Source organism: Otolemur garnettii, unplaced genomic scaffold (assembly GCF_000181295.1).
Source record: "Otolemur garnettii isolate 467f Iridium unplaced genomic scaffold, OtoGar3 scaffold00082, whole genome shotgun sequence".
NCBI classification, from domain to species: domain Eukaryota; kingdom Metazoa; phylum Chordata; class Mammalia; order Primates; family Galagidae; genus Otolemur; species Otolemur garnettii.
Window position 1 is genome coordinate 6989260 of NW_003852477.1, and position 13410 is coordinate 7002669.

A 13410-nucleotide genomic window follows, 5' to 3' on the forward strand; every position below is an offset into this window, starting at 1 on the left:
AAGAGGAGGAGGAAGTGGAGGGGAAGGGGAAAAAAACACAATGGGGGAAAAAGTCATTTAAATAATTCAATAACCAATCACATAATTTTTGGACATAGAACCAAACTCCAGAGTAAGTGAAGAAAACCCTAAGTGCCAAAACCAGAAAGAAAACTTGAAGTGAGAGCACTGAACAGGGGCTGAAGCCAAAAGGTCTCATGGGTCATCTAAACAGCAGCTAGATAGACCTTGAAGACTGGGCGTTAGAGACTGGGGATCTGACGTCGGCCCAGGGTGGAGGATCGTGTCACAGGCCAATGGAAGCATGGAGCCGGGCTGAACAACCAGGAGAAACAAAATGTTACCCTCATGAAATGTCTGAGAATATCTCTACTCAGGAAACACAGTGTCAGAAAAAGCAACCAACCTATCAAAAAGTACCAACCTTCAAAGTAGCTGGCTGGCAACCAGAGCCACAGCCCTCCTCCCCCGTTCCCTTGAAAAGTATTCTCTAGAAACAGTCTGTAGAAGTAGTCTCTAGAAGTATTTACATTGAATATAAAAATTAGGCAAATACATCCTATCACTTCCACTTCCATGTGCTAGTAGTCCTAACAAATACAATAAGAAAAAAATATATATATAAGCATTGAAAAGAAAAATACACAATTCTATCTGCAGGTGATATGATAGGTTACAGAGAAAACTGAAGCAATTTTATAGACATCTATAAGAATTAATAAATTTATCAAGGTTTGTAGATACAAGGTCAACATACAAAAACCTTTACCTTTTTGCATCAAAAATAAACAATAATAGAAATGAAAAAAAAAGATGCTATTTATAATAGCAATAAAACAGTAAGGTAATATTAATACAAATCTAATAAAAGATGTGCCAAAAAATTCATGGAGAAAATTAACTAAAGAATATGAAAAAAGACCTCAGAGAAAGCATGTTCCTAAATCAAATATTACAACTCAAAAGATAATTCTTCCCAAATTACATTATGAAATCAACGCAAGTCTAATAAAAAAATCCCCAAAAGAATTTTTCCCCAGTGATGCTTGTCAAACTGATCCTAAAATTAATGTGAAAAAATATGAATGTGAATGATTTTAGTGGCAAAAGTTTGAAAAGAAATCCCCAAATTTCTATTAGTAAGGACATGGATGAACAAATTGTGGTGTCTTTGTGTGATAGAATAAAATGCGGCACTTAATATGAATGAGTGGGATTCCATATGTGTTATTAGAGACCCATCTCAAAATATCATCCAGGATCCCTTATGTCCATTTAAATACTGCCAACAAAACCATGATATTATTTAAGAATACATATGTGGGTAAATGAAAATATGAAAACGAACTTTATGCCTTTGGTGAATGGGGCTAGTAAGAAGGGAACTTAAACTTTGTCCCTGAAATATTCCTTTCTTTCACATAAAAAAGTCTGAACTCAAAATGGCAAGATGTTTATAATCATTCATTCTGAGTGGTGGATATATGGGTATTTGTTTTATTACTCTCTGTACTTTCTTCTATTTTTAAAGCTTATAAAGAGAAAAGGGGACGCAGGAAGGGACATGTAACCCAACAGGATAAATAGGACTTTAGGGTAACAGCACCCGGGGAGAGGAATGTTTAAGGCTCTCTTCTCAGAGTCACAGGGAAAATAAATGTTCCTTGAATTTTATGCGCCATGCTTTTCACACGAGTCCACAGCTCTCCAAGATCCCTACCAGTGTGGGGAGAGAAGCAAGCCCATGACATTTCCAGGGCACCTTACCGTGTCTAGCTCCGATTCCAAGCTGCAGTTTTTAATAAGTGGGAACACCTCACTGTATTTGCTTGGGTAGGCAGACGCTAGGTAGCCCTTCACCTGCTCCAGGTTGCTGGCTGTCAAAAAGCCATCTTCAAGGTCAAAAGAATTGGTCAGCAGCAGAATCACCCTGCAGAGCAGACCATCAGATCGACCTTCACTGGTCAGAAAGGCTGCGGTCACCAAAGCCTCCCGTCAGCCTCTCTTTCTAATTAGGTCGGGAAAGGGAACCTGTTGCTTGGTGACCTTTTTAAAGGACAGAGTAATTTTGAATGGTTCTGAAGATGCCTGAGATATGAACACTGATAACGATAGAAACCAGTCATAGCTAGTCGGTTTTAACTCATGGACCAGCATAGTCTGATAGAACTTTCTGTGATAATTGAAATATTTTCTGTCTGCGTTGTCCCGTTTGGTCCCCACTGGCCACATGTGGTGACTGAGCACTTGGATATGGCTAGTGCAAATGAAGAACTTACTTAAAGATACATTAAGTTATTTAAATATAGATTAAGTTACATTAATTTAAATCCAAATTTGTAAATAGCCACTTGCAGCTAGTGACTATCAAACTGGACGACATACTTCTTGGATGAAGTTCTGTCTTCTGGGTAAGGGGCTGCAGAAAGTGAATCCTGTAATCTCTGTGGCTCAGCTAGAGAGCTCTTGGTCACTTCTTAGGTAGGGGATATGGGGCAGAAGAAAGTAAAGTTTGTTGAAGGCCCTGTCATGCCGAGCGCTTTGGGCACATTAAAGCGCCCTCCTCCCTGCGAGGCAGACGCTGACGTGCCCTGGGCCCCTCAGCTACTGGAGGTTGTCAGGGGAGCCGGGTCTGAACCCTGGACTGAACACTTGAAACTGGTGCTCATTGCCCGGCTCTTGCCTTCTTGGCATCGACCTCTTCCCTGGTGCCCTTCAGCTTAGAGCTCTGAGGGGGCCTGTGGCTCCGTGGGACAGCCCAGGCTTACTTGTTTAAGCAGCTTTCATAGTTGAGGGTGGCCTTGAAGCCATAGATGGAGAAGGTCACAATGCTGGCAAATATGGAGGTGGCGCTGTTGATAAGGGACACGATGATGGCGTGCTTCTGGCAGTTGTTGGAGGGCTCGTTGTAGCTGGCGAAGGCGATCAGGCTGCCCATCCCCAGGCCAAGGGAGAAGAAGATCTGGGTGGCTGCGTTGATCCAGGTCTTGGGGTTGGCCAGCTGTTCCATCTGGAAGGTCAGCAGGGACAGGGCTGAAAAACCCTGGGTGGGAATCTCAAGTTCTCAGACTCAAAAAAGGAGGGAGACCCAGAGAGGGGAAGGAACCTGCCACAGCACATAGCCAGGGCAGGCAGGCCTAGGGCTGGGGCCTCATGTCATCTCCTCCACAGCACCCTGCCCAAGGTGAACACTGGTGCAGCTGAACAGCGTAGGGTAGAATCATTTGGAAACACACTGAGCCCCTAATTCATAAGCAGGTGCTACATGGGTCTGGGCATTCAGAGATGGAAGTGGCATGGCCGACATGCCCCACCCCAAAGACATAGCACCCCCACAAATGAGCACTGGCTGTGGGGTGCCTGCAGAGTGGAGGTCAGGGAGGGATCACAGAAAACCCTGCAGGGAAATGGCTGCATGGAAGCGTGTGAGCAGGCCAGCGAGATGATGGGAGTGATGCTTAGGGCAAAGAGCTCGGTCAACAGTCTGGAAGGGCCCTGGGGCAAGGCTGGGCTGCAGTGAGCTGGGGGTCAGTGAGGATGGTAAGGAGGGGCTGGAAGAAAGACTCCATCTGCCCCAGAATCAGCATCAGAGGAGATGCCCACAGGCAGTCCACACCACTCAGCAGAGCCCAGGGGGCTCACACCAGCCTCCCTGGGTACAGCTTCTGCCCACTCTCCATCGTCCCCTCCCCTCCACTCATTCCACAAGTTGACAGAATGAGCGAGGGTGCCATTTGGGCCACCCAATCCCCAGCTTGTACCTTTGGAGTGAACATGTACATCAGACCATTGGTGGCTCCATGGAGTGTGAGGCCCCGGCCTAGATAGATGATGAGCACGCAGTAGGGCAGCAGCGCTGTGAAATACATCACCTGGGGGCCAGAGGGTGGCGTCAGCCTCCTGGCCCGCACCCCTAGGGAACATCACCAGGTCTGGGGTATTCAGGCCGTACCACCCACTGCTGGCAGCTAGAGAAGGTGGTGAGATTCTTGGTCTGACACAGGTTCTGAGCTAGGGCTGGAGAAATGGCTGTGGGACGTTGGCACCCACATCGGTGACCGGTAGGAAATCTCTTATTCACTAGAGAAGAGTCAGTAGGTAACAAGGCCCTGCCTTTACCCTCCCTTCCACCTAACCTTATTCCAGAAATGATTTGAGGGTGACACATCCACAAAGCTGTGTCAATCATATTAACACTTTAAAATCGTTAGATAAAGAAATCAGCGAGAAGAGAAAACCTGGGCACTCCAGTAATAAGGCCAAAGGGAAAGGGAGCCCACAGAGTGTGGTGTGAGTTTCTACCCAGGGTCGGAGCTTCCTAGAGGCCTAGCAAAGCAGGAAGGACAATCACTTACATGATTTACATTATGTCAAAAAGGAAAAAAAAATCAGGGTTTCAGGGGGGTAGTACTAGTCTTTCCTGCCTGAGGGATTGGCCAGGAAGGCTCAGAAAGGAAAAGTAGTAGTAGCTCAAAGGACAGTGTCCCCATGACAAATACAATAGGGATGCAGCCATCTGATTTTGATGGCAACTCTCGTGAAAGGCCTCACTTCCTCAGGCTTTAACAGTACACACAAATGGAACTTTTGTCTGCCAAATCTTTCCCCACTGACTGCATCCCAATTCCATGATATCTTATGCTCAGTTTTCACAGCTTTGGCATTAGACTGTTGCGCTCTGGCTAATGTAAGCTTTTCCGAAGCCTTAGAAGAGAGACCTTCATAGGCATGTATATCCACCTAGGACTGGAAGTTGTTCTGTAAATCTACTCGTATGTGCCTGGAGCCTGTATGTAAAGCAAAGAAATATGCAAGATCTTTTTTTGTGTGAGTTCTCTTAAAGTTTAGGTTCTCCTGTGAGAAATATAGCTGGTGACCCATGTCCAGCTTGAATGGACTGGGTCCTGGCTTGAATGACACTGGGTCCTCAGATGGAGGCATGGCACCATCTTCCTATGAACTTTCAAGGCCACCACAGTGGTACTCTGCCCTCTTACCCTGGGGCTGGCAAGCAGAATGTGAGGTGTGTCTTTTATCATTGATTCTTAGCTGAGGTGGTTGTAACTTGAGAAGAGTAATAAAACCCATTCTGAAAAGACAAGGTACATGGCCTGTGGTCTAAAGGGACTCAGAGGATGAAGAGAGAAGGGTTGGCCACTGTCTATAACAGTGATGATAAGCACACAGTAGGGCAGCATCAGTGGGCACTTAGCAGGACTTAGGGCAAGCCCCTGGGATTCCCTCCTTCCCCCAAGTAAGCATGTCTCCCAGAGACTCTCTGGAGTCCTGGCCAAAGTGCCTCACTTCTCTCTAGTCAAGTATTGCAAGGAACCATTTCTGACCACTCTACAAAAATTCTAGGAGGAAAGAAAGGAGATTCCAACAGAAGAGGCCGGGAAATGGCATACAGTCCCTAACAAGATTAGTCCCCCATAACAGAACTGTTGGGGGACTACTGTCCGGAGAGGAGGTGGCTGATGCAGAGCAGGAAATAGACGGTGAGAATAGGAGAGAATAAGTAAGCTTTCCTGGCATGACATGGTCTTTTAGCTTTAGGGGCTAAAATGTTCACCAGTACGGGGTCTGGGAGACCAAAATAAAACGTCCTGCCAGACCTGATGCTGGAATTGTCACTTGGTCTCTGGAATGCCATGGGTACTTCTGGTCTGGTTCCTCAAGAAAAACATGTCAACTCAGGTAGTCAAGAGGGTGGGGACAGGTGGACTCTGGACTCTTAGGACTTTCAGCAAGGTAAAGTTGGGATTAAGTCCCAAAAGGAATAGAGAGAGCAAATGGGAGGTGGCTCACCAAACCAAGACAGTGGGAAGTCCCCTGGGGGTAAAGCAGAGCTCTGCCCAGCTCTGTCCTCACTAGCTGTGCCCTCAGGCTGGTCACTGTTTCTGGGCCTCAGGTGAGTGGGACCACGAAGGGCTATTGCCAGAATGAGACATGTGGGGGTGCTGAAGTCATGGTGGAACTGCTAGAAGGAGTGAGTGCAGGAAACGGGGCTTGCTGGGGTGCGGGGCACCGGCTGAAGCTTGACACAGGTGGCAGGTACTGGAGACACTCAAAGCAAACCTGCTACATCTGCATGGACAGGCTGGAGTGAAAGGATCATGCCAGCCCAGGGGGAGTGGGAGCCTGACGACTTGCCAAGATGGAAAGGGTCTTGAAGCTCAGGCCTGACAGCTCTGCAGGACCCTGAAAGCAGCTTAGGGGAACGGTCTCAAACTGAGGTGCACATTGGGGTCATGCGGGGAACTTTCAAGCCTCCCGTCACACCCCAGACTGACTCCTTCTGGGGGCAGGACTGCGGTGTGAGATACTTGAAAGCTCTCCAGGCAATACCAAGGCAGCCAGGCAGCCAGGCAGCCAGTGGCCAGGGTGTGTCAGGGACAGCAGTCATTTAAAGTCCTAAAGAAAGGGAAATCTCACTGTTTAGTTGCTTGGGCAGTATGGGTTTGGGGCCAGCTGGTACAGCAAGGCTCTTACTCTCAGTGAATAAGTCCTCCTTCCAACCTTAAGAGTGGTGATTCCAAGCACCTTTGGCTGTCAGTAGTCACCTAGTAGGTGATTTGTGCCAGCCCCACTGTCCATGCCCTCTGCCCTCAAGTGTGGAACATGCCCCTTTGGCGTCGCCCTGCCACCCCACCTTGCCGGTGGACGCAGTGCCCCTCAGGATGCACAGGTACACCGTGAGCCAGGCCAGGATGAGGCAGAGCGCCTGCTCCCACTGCACGGCCCCGCTCTCCTGGATGGATGGCGAGATGTTGAGCGTCTTCCTGTACCAGAAGTACTGCGTGGAGGACGCCGCCTCACACTCCTCCTCGTAGCCTGTGCGGTTGCTGTTCAGCGGGCAGACCGACCACGGCAGGGGATCCTGTGGCGGGGAAACAAGCAGCACGTGGAGCAGTGAGGGCCAAGGCCAAGGTCAGAGTGGAGGGGATGGGGGCCCTGACAGGAGGCCCTGCAAGGACTGAAGGATGCCAGTCCCCAAGGGATAGGGGGCTAGAGCCCCTGAGGACAGGCAGGGAGCCAGAGAGCCTGTGGGGGCACAGAGGGGGCAAGGAGGGGGCTGGAGGAGGGGCCTGTTCTCATCTCAATTCTACAGATGTTTGCGAGGACCACTGGACTCTGTAGTGGGTCTAAGAGACAAGTATCAAGTGGACAATGGCTCCACCAGATAGGATGACAGAACTCTGACCCACCACCTTTGCAGCCACCAGCCCAAGAACTCTAACCACAGTGTCTACAGCCTTGGCCCAGAGAGGTCAGGACTTGATCAATGACTAACTAATAATAGAGGCCCTATTTTTTACTAACTCAGGACCAACCAGAGAGGGCCAAATATACCCCCGTCCTTAATCACAGACTATCCCACTTCTGGCTCGGTGCCCATACCACTGTGGTTACAGCACCAGCCACACACACCAAGGCTGGTGGGTTTGAATCTGTCTCAGCCAGCTAAACAAGAATGAAAACTGCCAAAAAAAAAAAAATAGCTGGGTGTTGTGGCGGACACCTGTAGTCCTAGCTACTTGGGAGGCTGAGGCAAGAGAATCACTTATGCCCAAGAGTTGGAGGCTGCTGCGAGTTGTGATGCAATGGCATTCTACCGAGGGAAACAAAGTGAGACTCTGTCTCAAAAAGAAAAAAAAAAAGAATATCCCACTTACAATTAGCTCTTCACAGTGTCCCCTGCCAGCCACCTCTAATCAGGGCATACCTGGAGCCCTTCTTTCTCCACTGTAAGCTTCCCCCTTCCCTCCCTGTGGCATGCTCTGAATAAGGAGCCCCAGCTTGATCTCATCTGGAAAGCCTTTGTATATTTCCACAAGTCCCCAGTGAGTCCTGGGATGACTGGGACTTGGGTTCTCCCCTCCGTAACTGGCAGTGGAGAGTGAAGACTGGCATTTCCTCCAATGGACATTAGGTTTGGAAACTAGAAGGAGGTGAGGTTCATTCCCCAAAGCCATCTTGACTGTCTGAGCCAAGAGAACCTGGTGCCAGAGAGTCCCTCTAGCTTGAGTTGAGTGATTCCTGGAGCAGTGAGACTCCTGGACTTAGCTGGGTGGGACCAGTAAGATCCTTGCTGGGGATTAAAGTGCCCCTTTCTTGAGACAGTTTACTGTCACCTTTGGGAGATGGCCAAATTATTCTGATCATGTTAAGATGAGACATGTTGCTTCCATCTGTCAAAACGTACCTCTACTATAAAATCTATAACGCCTACACCATGTGTGGCAAGCCCTTGTTGGTGATGCCACTGGGCAATGTACACCTGGCCCAACCATACATGACAGCCCTACACAGAGAAGGGGAGACAGTCCCCAGACTCTAAAGTAAGAGGAGCTGCTCATCAGAAGTCTGAGGAGAGCGGAGCTGTGGCCAGTCTTCATAGGTCTCTGGGGAGTTCCATGCAGCTAAGCTGAGGGCAGAGAATCCTGCCTGCCAGGGATGTGTGCAACTAGGCAAGCTGAGTAGGGCTCATTAGGAAGTCAAAGGGGTGTGGATGTAGCACCTTCCAAGCATAGAGGCCAAGTCAGGGTCACTGGAGTCATTCACCCAAGCACAGAGTCAAGGCTATACCCAAGCACTTGAGGGGCAAAATGGGATCAGTCCATAGTCCACAGCCAGCCTTGCCTTGAACTTTGAGGAAGGTCCTGGCTCTGGGTAAAAAGGTAAAGCATGGCCTGGTTAGCTTTTGTCTCCTTCTCATCTTTTCCTATCTGGGAAGGAGCCAAAACGAGGTGGTTCCTGAAAGGTGAATGGGGGCAGTATGACCCCAGGAGAGAGAGGGCAGGAGCTGGGAAGAGAAACGAGGCCCTCATTTGGCGATGCCACTGTGCAGTGTACAACCTACCCAACCATACATGACAGCCCTGCACAGAAGAGGGGAAACAGTCCCCACCCAGACTCCAGAGTAAGAGGAGCTGCTCCATTTCTACCCAGCAGGCTGGGGAGAGGCAGAGCTGTGTCCAGTCTTCACTAACTTCCTTGAGCACCAATAGCTCAACCTCTTCCTAAGCCCACACACTCAGACGTCTAGTTAGACAAAATCCCTCTTGTCTTGGATACAACAACAGGCTTTGATGTGGAATTGGGGTTCTCTCTTTCTCCTCTGATTTCCAGCCCCTTCCACATAATCAGACGTGTGTGGTGTGAAATGTTTAGCTTTGGAATTAGCCCCTATGGTGTGTTACATGGTAACAATGGTCCTCCTAGGAGAACTCTGGGGTCTGCAGGGAAAAAGAGAGACTCAGTGTGGGCTCAGAAACTAGAGGACAAGTGACCTTGGAGGACAGTGATCTTGCAGGAAGGCGGAGAGCAGCTGGGGAGGAGGAGGTGGCCATTACTGTCCTGCTGGGTTGGTAACTCCATCCCAGCATCCCCCCACAGATCTCCTACATGCCCACTATGCTGTGGTTCTTAATATTTTAGGGGGTCGCATATTTCAGAAAGAATGCAATGAAAGGCGTGGACCTGCTTCCCAGACATGTACACACCTGCACACACACACACACATATTCACACCAGCACAATGTGGCATACGGAGTGAGGGGTCTGTGGAACTGGTGCAGAAGCTCCACCTGGCTCTGGCCCAGGCTGCGTGGCTTCCCGCAGCTCCTCGCACCACTTACCGGCTCCTGTGGGGCTGTCACCCTGACCTCCTCCACCCCGTCCCCAGCTGGGTGGCCCTGCTTTGCTCTCCCTTTCTTGCTCACCTGGAAGGAGTGGAAGAGGTACCAAAAGGCCCAGGCGTTGATGATGTTGTAGTACATGCAGAGGAAGAAGGACACGACCACGCTGGCCACCCCTGTGGGAAGCAGAGGGCCGTGCTGAGGGGCAGCCCCTTCCCCTCTGCCTGGACCAGGCGGCTGTGGCCCTGTCCAGTGTGCACTCCCAGGACGTCTGCAGTGACTGTCCTGGGGACTGCAAGTCCTCCCTTCACCAGGTCTGTGTGGGGACTGAACATGACCAGACACCTCATAAAGGGCTTTGCTTTTCCCCAATCTCTGTCCTCATCTTCTGGGACGTGAGGCTGATGACATTTTCTTGAGCTATCAGTGCCAGGTACTGTGCTGGGTAAGTACTTTATGGCCTTTGGTGCTCACAACAGTACTGTTTCCATTTTGCAGAGGAGAAGACTGAGGCACAGAGCTTGCCCCAGACCGCCTAGCTAGTAAGTGTCAGAACTAGGATTCACACCTGTGGGAGAAGCCCTTTGCCACTGCCACCCTTGTGCTGGATAGATAGCTGCTCCCTCCTTGGCTCACCTTGGTTGAGTCACTTGGGCCCTATCTTTCCTGAGGTGGCAGGGAACAAGGGTATGAGGAATGGTGGGATTACAGGTAGCCCCTAATCTGGTCAGGAATACCCAAAGCCCAGGGTGAAACCTGGGAGCAGAGAGAGGGTTGGCAACCAGTGGTCCTCTGAAGCTGGCCCACACCAGCCCTTGAGCTCCAATGACTCCACCTCTCTCCAACCCCACATGCTGGGACATCTAGTCAGTAGTTTGAAACAGGCCATGGTGGGAGTAACAGGTGTCAGCAACTGCTACAACTTAGGGCTTTTTCCTCTGCCCCACTGCAAGAGCTGGTTGTTAAACATTTACCAGCATAGCACCTCCCTGATTGGCACAAGCATCTGGTATCTTTCCTATGACACACAAAATGCTGCCTCTGAGAAGTCCTCTGGGATTGCTTATTCAGACAGATTATAAAATCATATACTTCTATGTTAAAAATTAATAGCTGTTTAAGATGGAGAGGCAGTTTTTGGCTTGGAGATTATTTGTGAGGCCACTAGACACACTTCTTCTGCATGTGGGGCTAAGTCACATGAAAGCTTATACCCTCTTTGCTCCTACAATGTTTGCTTTCTTGCCTTCTTTCAGATGGGAGGGGTGAGCAGCACAGACCATGGCCACTGCTGGTCAGAGTTCCTCCTGCTTGCAGAGGCAGCCCTGGGTTGGGAGGACTGTGCGGGGCAGGCCAATGATGGTGTGAGGTAGCTCAGGAGTGGCATGACATAAAGAAGCGCCCTCCCACTACCTACACAGGTGTGCTTAGCTTCTGGATACTGGAGTTACCAAGGGCTCCCCATAACCCATCAGCAGTGTGATGAAGACTATATGAGCTCATGCACATACATCATCTACGCAAGCACACAGTAGGTGCTCACTAAAAGAGAGATCCATTAATTAGCAGGTATAGTCCTTTGAGTTCCCAGAGCGTTCATTAGCTAGGACTTGGAGTTAGAGATCCTTTGTTGGATAGCTACTTCCCTTTTACAGATGACCAATCCAAAGTCCAGAGAAGAGAAGCAATGTGGCATCAGCTCCCCAGGGGGTATTTTTCCTCCTATCCCACTGTCCTGATGTAAGAAATCCGGCCTCTCTCAGCTCACAGTCTATGGTACCCCCTGCTGGACTGTTTGTCCTTCCCAAGCAAGGGCTCTCTCTTGGACTTTGTGCTAGGCCCTTGATCCAGAAGCTTTGCTGATGGGTTCCCCACCCCACCAAGCTGCTCAGGATACAGGGTGGGGGTCTCTGGGTGGGAGAGGACTGGGGGACATCACGTACCGACACCACTGAGGTAAGGGCTGATGGTCCTCCATGCTCCAATGCTGCCCTGCCGCATGTGCTGCCCCACCGCCAGTTCCAGGTACAAGAGTGGCATTCCCTCCACGATGAGCATGATGAGGTAGGGGACCAGGAAGCTACCTGTGGGCATCCATAGCTGAAATCCAGGCCATCACCGGTAGGCTTTTCTCTGCCACCCACCCAACCTCTGTGCAGATGCCTTTCCATCTATTTTGTCTTTCAACTTGCTAATGCATCCTTCTACCTTTCTGCCTGCACATTCTTCTACCTTCCCATATGTCCATCTTTCTGCCATTTTTCTTATTGAACTGTCTACCATTCATTTATCCATTTTGCTTCCATCTTTCCATCCATCCATCCATCCATCCATCCACCCACCTATCCTTCTTTCCATCCTTCCATCCGTCCATTCTTCCAACCTTTTTCCTTTCTATTCATCCATCCATCTGTATGTTTCCCCATCTATCCATGGATGACATGCAGCCATGTCAGTTATGAAATCTGTAAATACTTCCTCTCTGAGGTTGTAGATTGCCCCAGTCCCAAGCTCCCTGAGTGCCTTCCTCAGTGCCCTCCTGACTTAGCCCCTCTGCCAAAACCCCATTTCATCTTCTATTTCAGCAACTAATAGTTGATCAGGGCCAGGACCACTGAGTTATTAAATATTTTGAACATCATATCTAAATCCATCCAGCCCATGTCTGTGCACTTCCTTGGGGTTTTGGGCACAGCCCTGATGGTGTCCCCATGTAAGGCAGTATATAAAAAAGCCATTTCCTAAGCACTTGTTCTGGGCCAGGCCCACATCCCATCTGGTGTGGGATGGGAGTAGCAGCTCTGCTCCCTGCCCTTGAGGGATCACCTGGGCAGAGGAATTTCAGCTGTATCATTATTGTCCAGGACCACGGATGTCCACTAGGCCCAATGTCTTCTGAGATGAGTCAGGGGATTTGAAAGCCCAGTAGACAGAGCTCCAGGGCACCTCTTCCTTTTGTGGAGCATCTCCAGATGGGTCTGTTTTATACAGGGGCCTTCAGCCTAAAATTCCACTCTAACCAAAGGTACTATGACTAATTGAATTTTCAGACTCTCTAGTTCCCAAGGAGCCACCTGCAGAGAAGCACCCTCAGTGAGGGTGGGACCCAGGGAGTGTGAATGGAGCTATGGAAGCACTCCTTCACTGCCAGGCATACGGACATAGGCAGGCAGCCTGTAGCCACCCACCACACCTGTCGCACAGATGGCTGCCCCACTGATTCTCCTGTGGGTCCTCCTTCCCTGCTCATAGTCCCTTGGTCATCTTTCCCTCAGCTTCTGGCTCCTTGGCAGTGGACCTGACAAAATGTCCAGTGGAAAAAGAGGGAGGAACTTCTGATTAAAATCACACCCAGATACCACAGCTGCAGAGATTAAGGGCTGGTTGTAGATGGAACTGGCTCCTCAGGTATTGAGGTCAACAATGAAATATATATGCTCACATAAACATCTAATATTCACCCAAATGCCTCCACTGTATTGATACAGATGTGCTGTTCTTTAATCTATTTTTCTCCCTCTGTGGTATTCCACAAGCACTCTCCTGAGCACACAATGAACATTTGCATTACCCCTTAAATAGCTGCACAGCATTCCACTCTGAAAACAAGCCCAGAATGCATTTTGGGCACTAGAGTTTTTTCTAGTTTCCTGCCCTCTTAAAGCTGTGGGACGGCTCAGCGCCTATAGCTCACCTGGCTAAGGTGCCAGCCACGTACACCTAAGGTGGCGGGTTCGAATCCCCAGCCCGGACCCGCCAAACAACGACG

At 49.6% G+C, this 13410-nt stretch overlaps 1 protein-coding gene across 2 annotated transcripts in view; it reads right to left on the reverse strand.

The window, feature by feature from the left end:
• The window catches only part of SLC6A20 (solute carrier family 6 member 20), a 32552-nt gene that overhangs the window by 7951 nt on the left and 11191 nt on the right, over positions 1-13410 (reverse strand). Inside the window, exons 2-7 of one of the 2 annotated variants that reach the window (XM_012808051.1) lie at positions 11585-11725; positions 9726-9817; positions 6653-6880; positions 3762-3872; positions 2769-3010; positions 1768-1930 (exon numbers count right to left, since the gene is read on the reverse strand). In XM_012808051.1, the coding sequence (XP_012663505.1) occupies positions 1768-1930; positions 2769-3010; positions 3762-3872; positions 6653-6880; positions 9726-9817; positions 11585-11725 (977 nt within the window). The remainder of the gene's footprint in view (positions 1-1767; positions 1931-2768; positions 3011-3761; positions 3873-6652; positions 6881-9725; positions 9818-11584; positions 11726-13410) is intronic. The other variant, XM_003794516.1, reaches the window with a different exon arrangement.